The sequence below is a fragment of the Antechinus flavipes genome, chromosome 2 (assembly GCF_016432865.1).
Source record: "Antechinus flavipes isolate AdamAnt ecotype Samford, QLD, Australia chromosome 2, AdamAnt_v2, whole genome shotgun sequence".
Lineage (NCBI taxonomy): Eukaryota > Metazoa > Chordata > Mammalia > Dasyuromorphia > Dasyuridae > Antechinus > Antechinus flavipes.
The window spans coordinates 594,680,268-594,702,273 of record NC_067399.1 but is presented as its reverse complement, the minus strand read 5'-3'; the positions used below and the strand labels follow the sequence as shown (position 1 = coordinate 594,702,273).

At 32.5% G+C, this 22,006-nt stretch overlaps 1 protein-coding gene across 1 annotated transcript in view; it reads right to left on the bottom strand.

The window, feature by feature from the left end:
• Nucleotides 1–22,006, bottom strand: part of ATRNL1 (attractin like 1) — a 1,270,304-nt gene that overhangs the window by 757,315 nt on the left and 490,983 nt on the right. Inside the window, exons 22-24 of the mRNA XM_051981495.1 lie at nucleotides 13,573–13,667; nucleotides 8,828–8,906; nucleotides 6,360–6,517 (exon numbers count right to left, since the gene is read on the bottom strand). Coding sequence (XP_051837455.1) covers nucleotides 6,360–6,517; nucleotides 8,828–8,906; nucleotides 13,573–13,667 — 332 coding nt within the window. The remainder of the gene's footprint in view (nucleotides 1–6,359; nucleotides 6,518–8,827; nucleotides 8,907–13,572; nucleotides 13,668–22,006) is intronic.

The following is a 22,006-nucleotide window of genomic DNA, read 5'->3' as shown; positions in this document are numbered from 1 at the left end:
CTCTAATTAGTTAGCAGTTAGTAAGGATTCCAACAATATTCTCTTCTGATTTATATACTTATAGCCTGTTGATTTTTAAAAGATTTTAATTTGATATCTCTTGTGTTTTTGCTTTTTTGCCTTTTTCCCCCCCCTATCACTGATGGGAGTTCCCTATAAGTCGAATGTAATTTTCATTGCATCGTGGTCTGAAAAGGATGCATTTACTATTTCTGCCTTACTACATTTGAGTTTGAGGTTTTTAAGTCCTAATATATGGTCAATTTTTGTATAGGTTCCATGAACTGCTGAAAAGAAAGTGTATTCCTTTCTGTCTCCATTACATTTTCTCCAGAGATCTATCATATCTAACTTTTCTAGTATTCTATTTACCTCTTTGACTTCTTTCTTATTTATTTTGTGGTTTGATTTATCTAATTCTGAGAGTGCAAGGTTAAGATCTCCCACTATTATAGTTTTACTGTCTATTTCTTCTTGCAGCTCTCTTAGTTTCTCTTTTAAGAATTTAGATGCTACCCCACTTGGTGCATATATGTTTAATATAGATAGTGCTTCATTATCCATGCTACCCTTTAGCAAGATATAGTGTCCTTCCTTATCTCTTTTAATTAGGTCAATTTTTGCTTTAGCTTGATCTGAGATCAGGATGGCTACCCCTGCTTTTTTGACTTCACCTGAAGCATAGTAGATTTTGCTCCAACCTTTTACCTTTAACCTGCATGTATCTCCCCACTTCAGGTGTGTTTCCTGTAAACAACATATTGTAGGATTCTGGCTTTTAATCCATTCTGCTAACCGCTTCCTCTTTATGGGGGAGTTTACCCCGTTCACGTTTATGGTTAGAATGACCAATTCTGTATTACTTGCCATCTTGTTAACCCCGGTTTATGCTTTCCTCCCTTCTTTCCCCTTTCCCCCCCTTCCAAGTATTAAGCTTGTGAGCACCCCTTGCTTCTCACAGCCCTCCCTTTTTAGTGTCCCTCCCCCCGCCTTAGAGTTCCTCCCCCTATCTTACCCCTTTCCCTCCCAGTTCCCGTATTCCCTTCCGCTTAGCTTATTCCTTCCCTTTCCACTTTTCCCTTCTCACTTTTCAATGAGATGGGAGAAGTTTCACCATAGATTGAATATGTCTTAAGATTTTTCACTTAAAGCCAATTCTGAAGGCAGTAAGATACCCACTATATTCATCCCCCTCCATTCTTTCTCTCAGATATAATAGGTTTCCTATGCCTCTTCATGAGATGTACTACCCCCACTTTACCCTTTTTCTGGTACAATGTCCTTTCCACATCAATTTCTAGAACAAGGTATACATGTATTCTTTATACATCTATATAGTCAAAATATAGTTCCCAAGATTAATCTTTACCTTTTTAGATTTCTCTTGAGTTCTATATTTGTAGATCAAACTTTTTGTTAAGTTCTGGTTTTTTCATCAGAAATAGATGAAATTCGCTTACTTCATTGAATGTCCATCTTCTTCCCTGGAAAAAGATGCTCATTCTCGCTGGGTAAGTTATTTTTGGTTGCATACCAAGTTCCTTAGCCTTTCGGAATATCATATTCCAGGCCCTTCGATCTTTTAATGTGGATGCTGCCAGATCCTAGGTGATCCTTATTGTGGCTCTTTGATACTTGAATTGGGTTTTTCTAGCCGCTTGCAATATTTTTTCTTTCATCTGAGGGTTCTGGCATTTGGCCACTATATTCCTTGGTGTTTTGATTTTAGGATCCCTTTCAGTGGGTGATCGATGAATCCTTTCAATGTTTATTTTTTCCTCTGTTCCTATGACTTCTGGGCAGTTCTCTTTGATGATTTCCTGGAAAATAGTGTCCAGGCTCTTTTTTTCATCATGTTTTTCTGGGAGTCCAATGATTCTCAGATTGTCTCTCCTGGATCTGTTTTCCAGGTCTGTTGTCTTCCCCAGAAGGTATTTCACATTTTTCTCCATTGTTTGATTTTTTTGGATTTGCTTGACTGATTCTTCTTGTCTCCTCGAGTCATTCAATTCCACTTGTTCAATTCTGATTTTCAGTGAAGTATTCTCTTCACTCACTTTTTTAAAATCTTTCTCTAATTGTCCAATTGAGTTCTTTTGTTCTGTGGAATTTTTTTCCATTTCGCCAATTTTGTTTTTTAGAGAGCTGTTTTCTGTTTCCAGTTCACTAATCCTATTTTTCAAGGATTTTACTTCTTTATCCACTCTCTCTTTAACTTTCTCCAGGCTCTTTTGCCAAGCCTCCCTCTCCTTTTCCCAAGCCTCACTCTGCTTTCCCCATTTTTCTTCTAGCTCCCTTGTGAGAGCCTTTTTAATCACTTCTATGAGGTTCATCTGTGCTGAGGAACAGACAATCTCCTCCTTTGGGGAATCACCTGGGGACTGCCTGTTTTTAGTCTCCTCAGGATTTAGAGTCTGCTCTCTATCTGTGTAGAAGCTGTCAAGGGTTAAAGTCCTCTTCAGCTTCTTGCTCATTCTGTCTATTAATCAGAGACAAACTACCAAAGAAAAACAGAAAAAACTGGAGTCTTTCTTTGGGGGGGGGCTGGGTGTGTTATCGAGCTTCCTCTACAGACTGCAGGGGCAGCAGTGAGGCACTAGCAGGACTGTGCTGCGCCTGCGCTCTGAGATCCCAGAGCGTGCTGAGTCACTGAGGGGGGGGAAGGGGGGGGGGGGCGGCCAGGTCCTGAGAGACTCCAGCTGTTTGGGGTTGTATTCTTCAGCCCCGGTGTTTTTAGCTTCTCTGCTGGGCTGCTGACTTGCTGCCGGAGGAAAGTATCCAAACCTGTAGCGAAGCTCTCCCCGCAGAGACGGCTACGATCACTCTCCACCCTCTCTCCAGTCTGCTCCTGTGCCCTCACTGCCGCTGCCCGCCGCCTGCGCCCGATCTAAAACCGCCCCAGCCCTCCAGTAAAGACAGACCTTTCTTGGCGGATCTCAAGGATAGCTTCTCTTGGTAACTATTTGTGGGTTTTTTTTTTCAGTCAAGCATTGATTCAGAGGCTTGTAATGAAATGGATAGTGAGAGAAAGCGTGGAGCTTATGCAGCTGTGAGCCTCCTCTCCGCCATCTAGAGTTCCCTATAAGTCACTACTGGATCCTCCTGCTACTCTCATTAAACACATCCTAGAGACTGAGCTACAAGGCTACATGATTATCCTTGTATTAGGAAAAGGCTTTTTTTCTGGCAAGGATCGTTACCTGAACTAAGGGAATGAAGTAGACTCAATTTGGTTTGAGTTTCTTTTCTTTCAGGTATCAGTACCTACATTGCTATTTTATTTCATCACTCCCTCTTTTCTTCATTTCTTTAGGCAGCTGAGAAGGATACATTTGATAATTAGAGATATTAAGAAAGTTTCAACAAAGTCACTACTGCCTTCTGAAACCAGCATCCTAGGGCAAGATGTTAGTGAAAATGTAGTGATAATTGTTTCTTGTAAGAATGAAGGATAAACAACTATTCTAGCAGAATCATCACAGCAGCATAAAATATCAAAATGGGCCCCAAACAAGTCGGTACATTTATTTATATTCCTATTATAAGAGTAAGGAAGCTGGTGAAAAAATAAGCACACATTAAGTATAAAGATCCTTTGTTATTAATTTCTAAAGGAATTTACCTTGTTAGGAATTATAATATTTAATTTAAATTACTTGCTGATACAAAATTCCATTTTCTGGAGGGTGAATAGGGAAACAATGTAGAAATGCTAAATACATCTTTATTATTATGAGATATAAAATAATATCTCATATAAGTGTCTGAAAGACACTTAACAGATAGGGATTCAAGGAAGTAAATTTTAGTTTGAGATAAAGAATGATTTCATAAAGATTTCAGTTTTATCCAAATGTGAGATAAACTGTCTCAGGCAGCTTTTGAGTTGCCCATCATTTGTTTAAGCAAAGTTCAGATAAGAACTCAAGACAGTTTTTTAGTACAAGTTATACTACAAGACATTGAGGATCGCTTCCTTCTCTGAAACTTTACAATTCTTTGGCTTCCTAGCTCCTAAGAATAGATACAACAAAAAACCTCCTATGTTTCATTTTCAAATTCATTTTAATAAAGTAATTGGATTTGTAGTACCTCATTAACAACAGATTGCTGAAACTCCTCATGGCATTTACTGATAACTTCTACTCCTCAGAGTTTTTAAATCAGTATTTGTCACTGAGCAATGTTAAATATTCAGAAGGAACTCCAAAACAAAGAAAGTTGAAATAATTAAATATGCTACACCAAGTAAATTTTATTATGAGGACAGATGTTCTTTTTGACTTTTATTAAGCAGTTTTTTCACATACAAGGTTTAGTCTATTAACATGGAAGATAATATCTTCACAAAACTCTGAAACCAGAACTAGTGTAGCAAGAGAATGCTGACTATTTCCCCTAACTCTACCAGTGAAACTTGGGATAGAAAGTTTTTCATTCTCCAATGGATAGCATTCATTTTATTTTAATTTGTATAGTATTTTATTTTTCCAAATACATGCAAGATGGTTTTCAACATTCACCTTTGAAAACCTTGTGTTCCAAATTTTTCTTCTTCTCTTCCTCCTCATCTCTCCTGAAGACTGCAAGCAATCTAATATAGGTTAAATATGTGCTGGCATTGCTTTTAAAATCTTCCCAATTACAAGAGGAAAATTCCTAATAAAAAATATCCTATTCTTGAATTTGCCATACACACATGCATATGTTTGCATGTGTGTGTGTGTGTGTGTGTGTGTGTGTGTGTGTGTATGTTAAAGGAGCTCCAAGAAAAACAATGCAATGTTATACATATCTATCATTTCTGTAAAATTATGCTCACTAATGTATTTTATTATACTTCTTGGCTTTGATAAAGCAGCACTGTTCTTAGTGTCATGCTGTAAAATTCTGTTAGAAATCAAAAATAAGGATTAATATATTTCTCAACAGCAGTTACTTTCCATACTCTCATTATTTCAAATTTGAAATTGCTTTAACAAAGCAGATTTAAAAACATCTTTACATTAAGTCTGGTGTTGTTTTTAATGTATTAAACACACATACATACCCTATTCATTTAAACTTAGGCAGAAAGTTGCAACACAGAAGTAATTTTTAACTCTCTATCATATAAACCATCACATTCAAACTATTTTACTTTTATTAAGGAGAATATATCATGTTATTGATGAAAAATGCAGAAAAAAATAATAATACTTTAAACTTCAAATTTATCTACAAAGGTCTAATCATAGAAACAATGATTTTCTTATTTAACTTGGTTGAATACAATTAGTCTTAAAAGCCAAGCTATATCAATAATGTCAAATGAACTGGGCTACGATTATGTATCAATCACTCCATAGCAGAATTATGAAATAATAGGAAAAATGATGGCTAAAAAAGTTTTAATCAGTCTGTTATTAAAAATGTTTGATTTTTGAGTATCCAATTTCGATCACTAAACATGTAATACATATATAATTTAAATGCTTTATTAATTTTTAAAGAGTTTCATACACATAATTTTCTTCTTGCTAAATATTCAAAAGCCTTCTTTTAGAAGCTATACCCTCCTTTTAAAGTACTAAAAAGTTTCTTTTATCAATTAATATTTCTATCAAATTTTATTCCTCCAAAAAAATCACATAAATAATATAAATAAAATGGTTATGATTTTATTATTCACCCGACAGAAACTTTTTTTTTGCTTTATAAGGGAAAAAGTAAGTTTCAAAGCCATAATCTTTTAAAATAGTAATTACTATCTCATAAAATTTAATTTCAAGTGATATTGTGTTTTAATCCATTTCACAATAACCTCTATAAATATTTAACATAGCATTTATGTATTTAACTTCTCATCTCCCCAAGAAATTAAAAATAATAAAATTATTCAAATTTCTAAACATTTATTAAGCACCTACTTTTTACAAAGTATACTAGCAGATACCATGGAATATTTATTTTAAAAAATGTTTCCAGGCCATAAGAAGCTCATAGTCTAGTGAGATATGACATGTACAAATGAGGAAACTGAAGTCTAAAGAGGCTAAGCAACAGCATGGTTAAGTCAGAATGTTCTCTTCCATCATACTTTTAATTAACTTGATGCTTTTAAGGACCAAGCATACCAAGTCTAATACCTCTTTCTTCCACATGATAACTCTTAAAATCTTTAAAAGACTGATTCAGGCTCTAGTCCAAGCCTATCTTGTATACATACAATATACTTCAAGCTAAAGATGTTCAGCTCTCATAGTTAATTATTTTATTAAGTGAAATTGATGTGCATATGTATATAATTTGGCTAAAATATTAGTTGACTTCAGTAATGCTAAATTAAGTCAAACAGATTAAATATAATTTGCACTTACCTGTATTTTAATTGGCCAAGAAAAGTTGCTGACATAGACATAGAATGTAATGTTAGGATTGCCTCTGAAATTAAATTTTTCACAGGAAAAACTATCTCTGAATTCCTTTATTTTGACTCTGTGAATTAGCAGAATTTCTTCTCCCGATATTGTTCCAGCTGAAATGCAAATAACATTTTTTTAGAACCCAAATTAAGCAACACAGGCATGTTAAAATCAAGAAATATGATTCCATACTCAGTCATTATAGAAAATACCTACATAATTTAACATATTTATGTGTATAGTTAGTACTCAGGCTAACTCTTGATCCACTCTATCATGATCCATTATATCCTAAATACTCAATTTATTCCAAGTAGATGTAACAAATAAAACTTTGAAAATATTCATTTGAGTCCATCAGAAAATGCTCTGATATATTTACTTAAAAAGAGGAAGAATAATCCAATGGTTTGGCATTTCTAAATTACAAAAAGAAAGTCCCTTACTAATTTAGGAATAATTGGGAAGCAAAAGAAAATGTCCATGCTTTAAAAGTAGAACTAAATGCTTACTTCCTAAAGTATGTAGTAGGATTTCAATAACAACTTCAAGAATTTAACTGAACAAAGTGATGCCAAGTTGATCCTGCTTCAGTGTAAAATTGACATCTAATTAGCATATTGTTGCACAGTTACTGGTATTTCTAGAATAACTGAATATAAACTGTCTTTAAATGTTAAGCATTCACTTTGATAATATCTTTCACATGACTAAGTAAAAAAAATGTCAGCAAAATTCAAAGCCAGTGACCATGGATTCTCAATTGATGAATTCTACATTGTTGAAGTTTAGCTATAATTTGGGTATATAGCACTAGACTTAACAATAATTAAATGTTTGATTACTTTTGTTTTTACTTTTGCTTGGATGTTTTGATATTGTGCAAAACCCTCAAGTTCTTTATAACACTGTTTATATCTATATCTATATACACATAATATACATCATATATATGTGTGTGTATGTATGTGTATATATATATATATATATATATATATATATATATATATATACACATACACATACATACACTCCTTATGTGTATAGAGCTAAAAACACAGGGACAATGGTAAAAAACACTCTTGGAAACTAGGAAACACTACTGATTTTTAAGATTTTATAAGGAGAGGAGCTAGAGCTATATTTTATTGTTTATATGCATGTTATATACATGACCCTGGCAAGAAATTTCTGTATCTTCCTCAGTAGTCTAATCAATTTTCTAAAACTATGAATTTAAAGTATATATATATATATATATATATATATATATATATATATATATATATATATATATATATATGTGTGTGTATGTATGTAAAAATTATATATACATATATAATTTTACATACATACACATATACATATATAATTTTACATACATACACATATACATATATAATTTTTACATACATACACATATACATATATATATAATTTTTACATACATACACATATACATATATATACTTTAAATTCATAGTTTTAGAAAATTGATCAGACTACTGAGGAAGATACAGAAATTTCTTGCCAGGGTCATGCAGTCAGAATGTTGTCAGAAGCAGGACTTGAATCCAGGTCTTCAAGGTTTTGAGATCAAGCCTTTCCATTTTTAACTATTTATGAGAATGAAAGCTATCTAAACTTCAATATTTCTTCAAGCGAAAAACTGATAGATTTCAGACTAATTCCACCATATATTTGTGACTTGGTAAACTAAAATGAAGCAGTCCATTTTATTCTTAAAGGTAAAAGAAAATGAAAAGGGAATATACTCTACCCCAACCCTGATTCCCAGGAATGATGGTAGTAGTAGGGTAACTCAACATGAGCATTTGTACTTCTCCTTGAGTGTACTTTTCAAATAGCAATAAATCCAATTCATGGAAGCTTTTTTTTTTTTTAAAAGACTTATTAAATAAAGCTTTTATTCTCTGAACACTAAAGTTGAAAGGGGGAGGGATTTTATAGGTTGAAAATAACAGATAAGCCAGTGTTATCACCACACACAGAAGAATTTCATTGTATAATATCAATATTAAGGTTAATAATTAAATTTTAGCTTCAATACTGAAACAAAGAATTTAAATCTCAGTCTCTCTAGTCATTAAGGGAGTAATTTATCTTAATTAAAATCACAGCTTTTCATAACAGTACCATTTAAAATTTTTAAATAGGATACAGGTTTTTGCTATCCAAGTAATTTTAATTGAATAAGGGAGAAAGTTAACATGTTAATGAAGCTTTATTCATATTACTAATTATTATTCATATTTAACTAAAACAATAAAAACAATGATAATGGCAAATAATATTTTATATTTGTTATTGAATTTTTAGAAAGACCATCATATAGAATAACTTCTATAAGTAGTGCTTTTGACAATACATAGAAAAGAGATATATCATAAAAATGTTCTTACCTGTTGAACTAATGGACCACGTAATGTTGAGATTAAAGTTGTTTGATGCATTAATGGAAATATCCAAATTTTTGTTTGACTGACAACAAAAAGAAAATTAAACATAAAAGATCAGAATTAAATAACACAGCATTCTAAATACTATGCTTTCCCCAATACATTACTCAAATAAGCCTTCAATCATAAGTGTCCTTCACTAGAGAATAAATGTTGGATTTCAACCCAGAAGAAAGACTTTTTCTTTAAAAAAAAATCTATTTAAATATTAGTATACCAAAAACAGAAGTAAATTATTTTGTTATATTTACAACTTAAAATTGCTTCAAAAATTTTTTCTTTAATAATTTCTCCAGCAGTGACAAAGGCAATTGATTTTATGTCCTTTTTATCCTTAAGATAGCTTTCTTTATATACTTTATTATTAATTATCATTTTCAGTAATGACAAATGTTGGAAGAGATGTGGAAAAACTGGGACACTGATACATTGTTGGTGGAATTGCGAATGGATCCAACCATTCTGGAGAGCAATTTGGAACTATGCTCAAAAAGTTATCAAACTGTGCATACCCTTTAATCTAGCAGTGTTACTACTGGGCTTATATCCCAAAGAGATATTAAAGAAAGGAAAGGGACATGTATGTGCAAAAATGTTTGTGGCAGCCCTTTTTGTAGTGGCTAGAAACTGGAAATTAAATGGATGCCCATCAATTAGAGAATGGCTAAGTAAATTGTGGTATATCAATGTTATGGAATACTATTGTTCTGTAAGAAATGACTAGCAGGATGAATACAGAGAGGTTTGGAGAGACTTACATGAACTGATGCTAAGTGAAATGAGCAGAACCAGGAGATCATTATTCACTTCAACAATAATATTACAATAGGATCAATGCTGATGGAAGTGGCAATCTTCAGCAATAAGAGGATCCAATTCAGTTCCAATTGATCAATGATGAACAGAACCAACTACACCCAGCGAAAGAACACTGGGAAATGAGTATGGACTGCTTGCATTTTTGTTTTTCTTCCCAGATTTTCTAAATCTGATTTTTCTTTTGCAACAAGAGAATTGTATAAATATGTACACATATATTGTATTTAAGATATACTTTAACATGTTTAACATATATGAATTGGCTGCCATCTAAGGAAGGGGGTAGAGGGAAGGAAGGGAAAAGTTGGAACAGAAGTGTTTGCAAGGGTCAGTGTTGAAAAATCATCCATACATATAATCTGTCAATAAAAAGCTATTTAAAAAAAAAAGAAAGATAGGGAGTATGCACATGTGTGACATATATCAATTTGCTTGCTGTCTTAGGAAGGGGAAATGGGAGAGAGAATAGGAGGAAAAATTTGGAATTCAAAACTAATTTTAAAAAAATTGTTGAAAAATATTTTTATGTGCATTTTGAAAAAAATAAAATACTATCAAATACTAAAAAAAAAGAAAAAAATTATCATTTTCAGTTATTAGCTTTTTTTCCTCACTTAATTTTAATCCTGTTCATCTTAATTTGTCCAACTTCTGGCCCCCCAAAAATATTATGCTCCTGGATCAATGACTACTTGTTACAACGTGAATTTTTTTAAAATATTGATGATACATGGCTACCAAATCCCTTGGAATTCTGAAAATTCTGTGATTCTATGATTCTGGTTATGAGCGATATCTATTTTCTATTTACTACTGGTTTTTATTTTCAATTTGCAATGATGAAAACATAAAAGTTTATATTTTCCCCAAATCTTCAGAAAATATAATTTGAAAGCAATAGGCTTACATACTGATACTAAAATGCTTAAGGAAAAAATACTTAATATTTTAATATTGACTATTTGATTTTTTTCTAGAGTTTGTCTTCTTAAAGTAAATCACAGGGCTAAACAACTGAAATTCAGCAGTGGACTGTGGCTAGAAATAGTCTTATTTTTTGCTAATGCTTTGGCAAGATTTTCTTCATTTTAGTGGACCAACACAGACTTATATTGGTTTAGGGCAATTTAATTTTCAATTTTACTAATACAACACATAATAATGTGTATATATGTTTGCATGTGTTTTTAAAAATACTCTATTGGTCTTTCACTAAGTGTCCTAACTTTATATTTCATTGTGGTATGAAAGTGACCTTAGGCTTCTAATAGCTATACTAGTGCTTCCCAGATTCTAGCAGTTCCTTCCCAAGCTTTCAACAAGCAAAGGTCTAAATTAGGGCACAAACTAAGAGCATATAATAGACAAATGCCTAATTCAGAGAAGCTCATGATCAGGTTAACTGCATGATGTTGAACATATTTGATCAGAGAAATTCTTGAAATTGTCTTCAACCTAAGTTATTAAAAATTTATGATTTTAATATATATGATAAAATGATAAATATGATCTATATTGAGGAGCTAGTCAGTGGTTCTCAAAGTATGGTCTAGAGAATTCTGAGGATCTCTGAAACACTTTTAGAGGGTCTACAAATTCAAAAATTGTTTTTATTTCCAATATGGTAATGTTTATAAATATAATCCAGATAAAAACAATTTGGAAACATCCTCAATAATTTTTAATAGGATAAAGATACTGAAAACAAAAGTTTGAGAACCACTGAGGTAGTTGGTACAGTGAATAGAATGTCCTTCCTGGAATGAGGATTCAAATTGGACCACAGAAAATTCGTAGCTGTGTGATACTAATCAGATGAGTTACTTGATTCTGTTTGTCTCAGTTTCCTCCTCTGTAAAATGAACCAGAGAAGGAAATGGCAAACCACTCAAATGTCATTGTCATGAAAATGATAGATGTAGTCACAGTCAGACATAACTGAAACAACTGAACAAGATCTATATTGATTTAAAAAAAAAAGTAGCCTCCTTGAAAAAATTACAAATACTGAAATACTTATAGGTTATCTTAGATATTAACTAATCAAGAATTTTAAAAGTAATGATTAAATAAGTTAGAAGCATAATTTACCTATGTAACTTTGCTTTATTTGGTCACATATATAGTTTAAGTTACTATTTAGTATTTTAATGATTATTTTTCTTTCAAAGAACAAAATTACAAATATTATTATATCCTAATTAATTATAGTAGTAAGTTACAGAGACAGGTCTGGATTGAAAAAGACAAGTTCAAATCTGATCATACACATTTATTGACTGTGACTTTAAGTCATTTAGTATTTGTTTACCTAAGTTTATTCATCTGTAAAATGGAATTAATAACAGCACTTATCTCACAAGGTTGTTGTGAGAATCAAATGCTATTATAATAATAAATACTTACCACAGTTCCTGATATATCATTAAGTGCAACATAAATGTTATCTATTATCATCATTATTATTACCATGAAAAGACATGAGACTTAATCTGACACATTTTAAAACATGTTTTTTTAGTCAGACTATTTTTAATCATTTATTTTTAAATTGGCATCTTTTGTTGGTTAATTATATTTATATTTTACAGTCTTTTTTCTCTATACATTAGACTTTCCCTCAAAAAAATAGTAAAAAAGAAAAAAAAAGACCTATTAAGCAAAATCACATTGAACAAGCTGGCCAATGTACATAATAGTATAGCTTGGATAAACTATTATTTCTGGACAAAAACAAAACAAAAAATGTAGTTTCTAATAAGAGTGAGTAACTTTTTAAAAACAAGTGTTAAAGAGTCTTCTCAGTAATAACACCTGCTCCTTACTAGGATAGAAGAATGAAGGGAAAAGAAATAGGTAAGTCATAGAATTAGTGATCCGATCAAATTATTCAATTTGATTATTTTCCTTTTCTCCTTATTTCTCTGACTTCATTAGCCTCTTTATCTAAGGATACACTCGAAATATGCCAGCAAAGGAAAGAAAAAAAAATTTCTCTTTGGTAATTCTCATAAAAATTTGTTTTTTAAACCAAAGTTTAAGAAGTTATAAAATATTTATGGTTTCCAAAAGTCTCAAGTCTCATTGGTATAATTTAGTTTTATAAATATTCAAAATATGTTTTGTAAATGTAAACAGTTTTTAATAACCAAAAGAACAAAAAATATATGCATGTATTCATAAATATGCATATAGAGATATATACATATATGCACATATCATAGAAAATATGAATATTTTTCAATGTTTTCATTTTGGGTAATTATTGATAAAATGGATAGAAAAGCATTATTTTGTACCACCTTAAATGACTTTGCCTGAGCATATTTTTAATCTGGTTGTAAAATATATAAAATTCAAGTTATATACTTAAAATAAATTATACATTAATATAACAATTAACAATAAACAATAAATTATGATATCCATGATTCAGGTAATTATGAAAAAACTGCTACAATTACAAAAGGACAAAAAAAATTCATCTTTTAGGAAAGAGAAAATATTTTCAATATACTTTATATTGTGTCCAATTTATTAGACTATACCTAGTTTAAGAGAATCATGATAAGATGAATATTTGTATTATTAAGTGTGAAAACGACAGATATAAACATTTTAAAATTACAAAACATCTTGGAAAAATTCACAAGATCTCACAGAAAAGCCTGAATCTTATTCCCAAGTTAATTTCCTTTTTACATCTATATTTTAGTAAACAAAAGGGAACATAGAGTTGGAGTCTACCATAAAACGCTACAGAGTGATAACTATTGGCAGAGGTGAAATCACAATGAAATATAACAAAAAATTTGAATCCCTTGCTTCTAGTATTATTATGTTATAGAAGATGAATGTTGCTTTCTTACTTGTTCTGGATTTGCTATGAAGTTTATGGCTGTATGATGGCGATCATCTTCCTGTAACAAACTGAAGGTAAACTGGTAGTCAATCAAAAGGCTATCTGTGGAAAAAACAAAGCATAAGCATGAGAGCCTACATACATATGTAAAATTATACTTGCCAAAGGTATTGGTGTCTAAAAAAGATAGCAGATTTTTGGTTAAAATAAGGGTTTTATTATATATTAGAAGGAGATTTCTAACCTGCAAATATAAAATTTATGATCAAGCAAATGATGAGATAAAAAAAAAAAAAAACCAGAAAGAAGTTTCCAGTTCTAGGTTGGTAAAACATAATCATTGAAAAAAACTAGAGAAGGGCAAATGGAAGCTAATGACTTTATGAGACAGCAAGAATCAATCAAACAAATTTAAACAATGAAAAAAATGGGGAAAAAAAAACTGAAATATCTCATTGGCAAAACAACCAAACTGGAAAATAGATCCAGAAGAGACAATGTAAAAATTATCAGCCTACCTGAAGGTTATGATCAAGAAAAAGAGCTTGGATAGTTTTCTACATGAGGTCATTAAGTAAAACTATCTAATTATTCTAGAAATAGAGGGGGAAATACTCACTGAAAGAATCTATCTTTCACCTCTGGAAAGAGATGCTACTAGGAAAACCCCAAGGAACATTGTTGCAAAACTTCAAAACTATAATCTCAAAAAAAAAAATAATGCAAGCTATAATATTCTAGAAGTCAAAGGACCTAGGGTTACAACTAAGAATTAACTACTTAGTGAAACTCAGCATCATCTTTCAGGGGAGGAGAGAGAGCTTCAATGAAGTAAGAGATTGAACCATTTCTACTAAAAAAAAAAAAACAGAACTAAACAAGAAACTTAATCTACAAAGATAGGACTCAAGAGAACCATAGAAAGGTAAAAAGGATATATATATATATATATATATATATATATATATTAAACATTGAATTGTTTACATTTCTAGATAGGAAAACAATCTGTAACTCTTGCAAACTGTATCTGTCACTGAGTCAGACAAAGAAGGACCACAACATGAACTGACAATGTGTTTGTAAATGGACTCTGATGTGATGACATCAAAGAAAAAGACATTAATGGATGGGAAAAGGTCTATACTGGAAAAAAAGAGGAAAGGGAAGTAATAATGGGACAATTATTTCACACGAAGAGATGCAAAAAAAAACCTATTAAAATTGAGGGGGGAAAAGGAGGGAGAGGAGCATTGTTTGAAGCTTGATCTCGTCAATTTTGGGTTAAGAGGAAATAACTAACATTCAATTGGGTACAGAAATTTATCTAAGCTTATAAAGAAGTAGGAAGATAAAGCAGAAAAGAAAAGGGAGGGACAGGATAGAAGGCAGGACAGAAACATTAGGGAAAAGGTCAGAGAAGGGAGGAATGGTTAATAGAAGATAAAGTAGTAAGTGAAGTAGGTTTAAAAAAAATACCAGTAAGAAAACAGGGGAGGGGTGATAGGAGATAAGGAAGTGGGTGGAGTGGATTAAAAAAAACATGACTAAGAACAGAGTAGAAAGAGATAACAAAATTATATACAGGGAAGAAAATAGGATGCAGAAAACAAAACTGATAATCTTAACTGTTAATGTGAATGGGATGAACTCTCCCATACAATAAAAGCAAATAGCAGAATAGATTTAAAAAATAGAACCCTAAGGTATGTTGATTACAAGAAAAACACTTGACACAAAGACATATACAAAGTAAAAGTAAAAAGCATGGAACAGAAATTATTATGCTTCAATTGAAGTAAAAAAAAGGCAGAGGTAGCAATTCTGCTCTCAGATAAGCAAAATTAAAAATAGATCTTATTAAAGAGATATTGAACCAACATCAGAAAAACTATTACCATAACTGACCATATCAATAACAAAACCAACAAAAATCACATGATAATCTCAATAGTTGTAGAAAAAGCTTTTGACAAAATACAACTCTATTAAACATTCCTATTAAAAGCAATAGAGAACATAAGGATAAAAGAAATAATAAGCAATTATCTGTCTAAAGCTACAGCATTATTTGTAATGGAGAGAAACCAGACACATTTAAATAATGAAAAAAATGGGGAAAAAAAACCTGAAATATCTCATTGGCAAAACAACCAAACTGGAAAATAGATCCAGAAGAGACAATGTAAAAATTATCAGCCTACCTGAAGGTTATGATCAAGAAAAAGAGCTTGGATAGTTTTCTACATGAGGTCATTACGTAAAACTATCTAAATATTCTAGAAATAGAGGGGGAAATACTCACTGAAAGAATCTATCTTTCACCTCTGGAAAGAGATGCTACTAGGAAAACCCCAAGGAACATTGTTGCAAAACTTCAAAACTATAATCTCAAAAAAAAAAAAAAAATAATGCAAGCTATAATATTCTAGAAGTCAAAGGACCTAGGGTTACAACTAAGAATTAACTACTTAGTGAAACTCAGCATCATCTTTCAGGGGAGGAGAGAGAGCTTCAATGAAGTAAGAGATTGAACCATTTCTACTAAAAAAAAAAAAAAACAGAACTAAACAAGAAACTTAATCTACAAAGATAGGACTCAAGAGAACCATAGAAAGGTAAAAAGGATATATATATATATATATATATATATATATATATATATAAAACATTGAATTGTTTACATTTCTAGATAGGAAAACAATCTGTAACTCTTGCAAACTGTATCTGTCACTGAGTCAGACAAAGAAGGACCACAACATGAACTGACAATGTGTTTGTAAATGGACTCTGATGTGATGACATCAAAGAAAAAGACATTAATGGATGGGAAAAGGTCTATACTGGAAAAAAAGAGGAAAGGGAAGTAATAATGGGACAATTATTTCACATGAAGAGATGCAAAAAAAACCTATTAAAATTGAGGGGGGAAAAGGAGGGAGAGGAGCATTGTTTGAAGCTTGATCTCATCAATTTTGGGTTAAGAGGAAATAACTAACATTCAATTGGGTACAGAAATTTATCTAAGCTTATAAAGAAGTAGGAAGATAAAGCAGAAAAGAAAAGGGAGGGACAGGATAGAAGGCAGGACAGAAACATTAGGGGAAAAGGTCAGAGAAGGGAGGAATGGTTAATAGAAGATAAAGTAGTAAGTGAAGTAGGTTTTAAAAAAATACCAGTAAGAAAACAGGGGAGGGGTGATAGGAGATAAGGAAGTGGGTGGAGTGGATTAAAAAAAACATGACTAAGAACAGAGTAGAAAGAGATAACAAAATTATATACAGGGAAGAAAATAGGATGCAGAAAACAAAACTGATAATCTTAACTGTTAATGTGAATGGGATGAACTCTCCCATACAATAAAAGCAAATAGCAGAATAGATTTAAAAAATAGAACCCTAAGGTATGTTGATTACAAGAAAAACACTTGACACAAAGACATATACAAAGTAAAAGTAAAAAGCATGGAACAGAAATTATTATGCTTCAATTGAAGTAAAAAAAAGGCAGAGGTAGCAATTCTGCTCTCAGATAAGCAAAATTAAAAATAGATCTTATTAAAGAGATATTGAACCAACATCAGAAAAACTATTACCATAACTGACCATATCAATAACAAAACCAACAAAAATCACATGATAATCTCAATAGTTGTAGAAAAAGCTTTTGACAAAATACAACTCTATTAAACATTCCTATTAAAAGCAATAGAGAACATAAGGATAAAAGAAATAATAAGCAATTATCTGTCTAAAGCTACAGCATTATTTGTAATGGAGAGAAACCAGACACATTCCCAATAATACCAAGGGTGAAACAAGGATGCCCATTATCACCACTATTTCTCAACACTGTACCAGAAATTTTGGCAATAATAAAAGAAAAACAAATTACAGGAATTAAAATAGGCAATGAGGAAATAAAACTATCACTCTTTGTAGATGATATGATGATACACTTACAGAATCCTAGAAAATAATCAAAAAATCTATGGGAATTTGAAGCTTTAACAGAGTTGTAGGATATAAAATAAATCCATACAAATCATCATTATTTCTAAATATTACTGACAAAGCCCATCAGCAAGAGACAGAAAGAGAAATTCCATTTAAAATGACTGTAGAATCCAGCCATTCGGGAGAGTAATTTGCAACTATGCTCAAAAAGTTTTCAAACTGTGCATATACCCTTTGATCCAGCAGTGTTACTACTGGGCTTATATCCCAAAGAGATCTTAAAGAAGGGAAAGGGACCTGTATGTGCAAGAATGTTTGTGGCAGCCCTCTTTGTACTGGCCAGACACTGGGAACTGAGTGGATCCCATCAATTGGAGAATGGCTGAATAAATTGTGGTATATGAATATTATGGAATATTATTGTTCTGTAAGAAATGACCAACAGGGTGGAATTATGAACACATCCAGCCATTCTGGAGAGCAATTTGGAACTATGCTCAAAAAGTTATCAAACTGTGCATACCCTTTGATCCAGCAGTGTTTCTACTGGGCTCATACCCCAAAGAGATACTAAAGAAAGGAAAGGGACCCGTATGTGCTAAAATGTTTGTGCCAGCCCTGTTTGTAGTGGCTAGAAGCTGGAAAATGAAAGGATGCCCATCAATTGGAGAATGGTTGAGTAAATTGTGGTATATGAATGTTATGGAATATTATTGTTCTGTAAGGAATGACCAGCAGGATGAATACAGAGAGAACTGGTGAGACTTACATGAACTGATGCTGAGTGAAATGAGCAGGACCAGGAGATTATTATATACCTCAACAATGATACTGTTTGAGGATGTATTCTGATGGAAGTGGATCTCTTCGATAAAGAGAGCCTTAATTGATCAAAGATGGACAGAAGCAGCTACACCCAGAGAAAGAACACTGGGAAATGAATATAAACTGCTTGCATTTTTGTTTTTCTTCCCGGTTATTTATACCTTCTGAATCCAATTCTCCCTGTGCAACAAGAAAACTGTTCGGTTCTGCACAAATATATTGTATCTAGGATATACTGTAACCCATTCAACATGTAAAGGACTGCTTGCCATCTGGGGGAAGGGGTGGAGGGAGGAAGGAGAAAAATCGGAACAAAAATGAATGCAAGGGATAATGCTGTAAAAAATTACCCTGGCATGCATTCTATCAATAAAAAGATATTAAAAAAAAAAGAAAAGAAATGACCAACAGGATGATTTCATAAAGGCCTGGAGAGACTTACATGAACTGATGCTGATGAAATGAGCAGAACCAGGAGATCATTATACACTTCAACAACAATACTATATGATGATCAATTCTGATGGACCTGGCCCTCTTCAACAATGAGATGAACCAAATCAGCTCCAATAGAGCAGTAATGAATTGAACCAGCTATACCCAGTGAAAGAACTCTGGAAGATGACTATAAACCACTATACAGAATTCCCAATCCCTCTACCTTTATCCACCAGCATTTTTGATTTCCTTCAAAGGCTAATGGTACACTATTTCAAAGTGTGATTCTTTTTGAGCAGCAAAATAACTGTTTGGACATGTATACTAATATTGTATTTAATTTATACTTTAACATATTTAACATGCATTGGTCAACCTGCCATCTGGGGGAGGGGATGGGGGGAAGGAGGGGAAAATTGGAACAAAAGGTTTTGCAGTTATCAATGCTGTAAAATTACCCATGCATATAACTTGTAAATAAAAAGCTATAATAAAATAAAATAAAATGACTGTAGACAAAATAAACTAGTTGGGGGATCTACTTGCCAAGACAAACCCAAAAGCTATATGAACACAATTCCAAAACATTCCTCATACAAATAAAATCAATTGGAAAATCATCAATTGTTCATGGCTAGGCCAAGCTAATATAATAAAAATTAAAATTCTGCTTAAATTGGTCTATTCGTTCAGTGCCATACCAATCAAACTGCCAAAAGATTATTTTATAGAGCTAGAAAAAATTATAACAAAGGTAATTAATAAAAAAAATTCAAAGAATAACAGCTTATTAGTACCAAACCTAAAACGATATTACAATGTAACAGTTATCAAAACCATTTGGTACTGGATAAGGAATAGATTGGTAGATCAGTGTAATAAATTAGATACACACAACACAATAAGCAAGACCTGTGGCAATCTTGTATTTGATAAACCACCAAACTCGAACTTCTAAAATTAAAACTCATTATTTGACAAAAATTGCTGGGAAAATTGGAAAATTGACACAGGCTTACATCTCACACCCCATAGCAAAATAAGCTGAAAATGGTTTGCACACAAAGGATGATACCATAAACAAATTAAGAGAACAAAAAAGAATTTACCTATCAGATCTTCAGAAAGGGGAGGAATTTATGACCAAAGAAAAGCTAGAGAACATTAAGAAAGGCAAAATGGACAACTTTTACTACATTAAATTAAAAAGGGTTTGCACAAATAAAACCAAGAAACAAGATTAAAAGGGAAGTACAAAGCTGGGAAAAAAAAAAAAAACTTTACAGCCAATATTTCTGATTAAGTTTTCCTTTCTAAAATATATAAATAATTTTGTCAAATTTATAAGAATACAAGTTATTCCCCAATTGGTAAATGATCAAAAGATATGAGCAGACAATTTTCAAATGACAAAATAAAAGCCATGTATAGTTATATGAAAAAGATACTCTAAATTACTATTAATTAGAGAAATGCAAATTAAAACAACTCTGACGTAACACTTGACACCTGTAAGATTGGCTAAAATGACAAGAAAAGATACTGCTAAATGTGGTAGATGATGTGGGAAAACTGGGATACTGATGTGTTGTTGGTGGATGTTAGGATTCTTACAAGGTGCTAAATAAGTGGAATTGAAGAGACAGTGGTTAAATCTAATTTGCATTGATTTAATCCTACAACAAATAATTGTTTCCTAGTGATATAATAATTGGTGTGTACTCAGTGTACAGCATATAAACAAGAAGCTCTCAGGGCCAAACACACAAGCCCACTAGAAGCTCTCAGAGGAGGAGACAGATTCATTCCATCTTCCACCTTGCTGGCTGGAGGCTGAAGCTGGCAGAGGCAAAGGATTAGTAGCAGGAGCTCTCAGAATCAAGTAGAGAAATAGGCCTCTAAGAAAGCTAACTGGGCCCATAGGAAAGGAGACAAAACTTGGAAAGAGACAATAAAGGATATAACTCCTGGCTGCATTTGGGGTGATTACACTGAATTGAAACTAATACTGCCTGCAGAAGCCCCCCCAAGAAACCTATTTGTTGGAATCCTTACTAACTGCTAAGTAATTAGAGTTGATCTAATCTTACAAGAAGTTGTTTTGGGCAGAACCTGAAACAAGGTACTAAGTAGAACTACCCATAATCCCTCTCTCTGGAAGGAGCATAAATAGGCCAATGGGCCAGTCGGAGAGTTCTAGAGAGTGAAGAAGCTACAAGTCGAGATTTCACCGGAATGACATGAAGATTGGAGCTGGCTGGAGGCTGAAGAAAGCAGAGGCAGAGGCTGAAGGACCAGACCTTTCGATTTAAAGACATTTGGAGAGAGCTCTTGGAACCAAGCAGAGAGATAGGCCTCTAAGCTAACCGGGCTATATTGGGATAATAAAAGATCTGAACTTTTATCACCTGGCTGCGTCTTAAGAAGAAAAAGCTCACCACATTTTGGCGCCCAAAGTGGGGCTGACAGACCCCCTCAGTGGATTTCAGTGGAAAAGCTCCAATCCTGATTCAAGTGGAAAAGCCTCTGATCCTGATCCAGTGGAAAAGACTTCAACCCAGAAATTAGGGTGAGTGCAACAAAGAAATTTTGTTAGAAGAGTTAAAGTAGAATTTCATCTAAGATGGGACAGATATTTAGAAAACAGCCTGTTTCTGTTCAAGGAAAATGTTTAGAGAGCATTGTCAAAGTTATGGAAAGCCAAGGTTTAATTATAAGTTTACAGCAAATCACTGAACTTTTACAAACTGTAAAGGACATATGTCCTTGTTTCTCTCTTGATAAGGAATTAGACCTAAATGAATGGAAAATGGTTGGAGAGGATCTTTGTCAATTCTATGATAAAAATGGGCCTAACTCAATAATTAATACATATAATGTAATACAATTGGCTATAAGAAGTTATTTAAGTGATAGAATGATGAAAAGGAAAGTACAGGAGGAAGAAATGCCAACTTTACTAGGTGAAAAGGAGGACAAATTAGATGAGAATGGAGTTAATTACAATTCTGAGTATGATACTTCACAGCAGGAGGAATTAGGTGATTCCACATCTCATGACCCTCCCCCCACAATGAACCCTTCATGGGTGGAACAAGGGGGAGGGAGAGAGACAGAAACACAGTCAGCTTCTCCTATAAAGCAGAATTTAACAAGATTAGAAAAAGCATTAATTAAGGCAAAAAATGAAGGAGAAGATATATCTGATTTTATAAATGCATA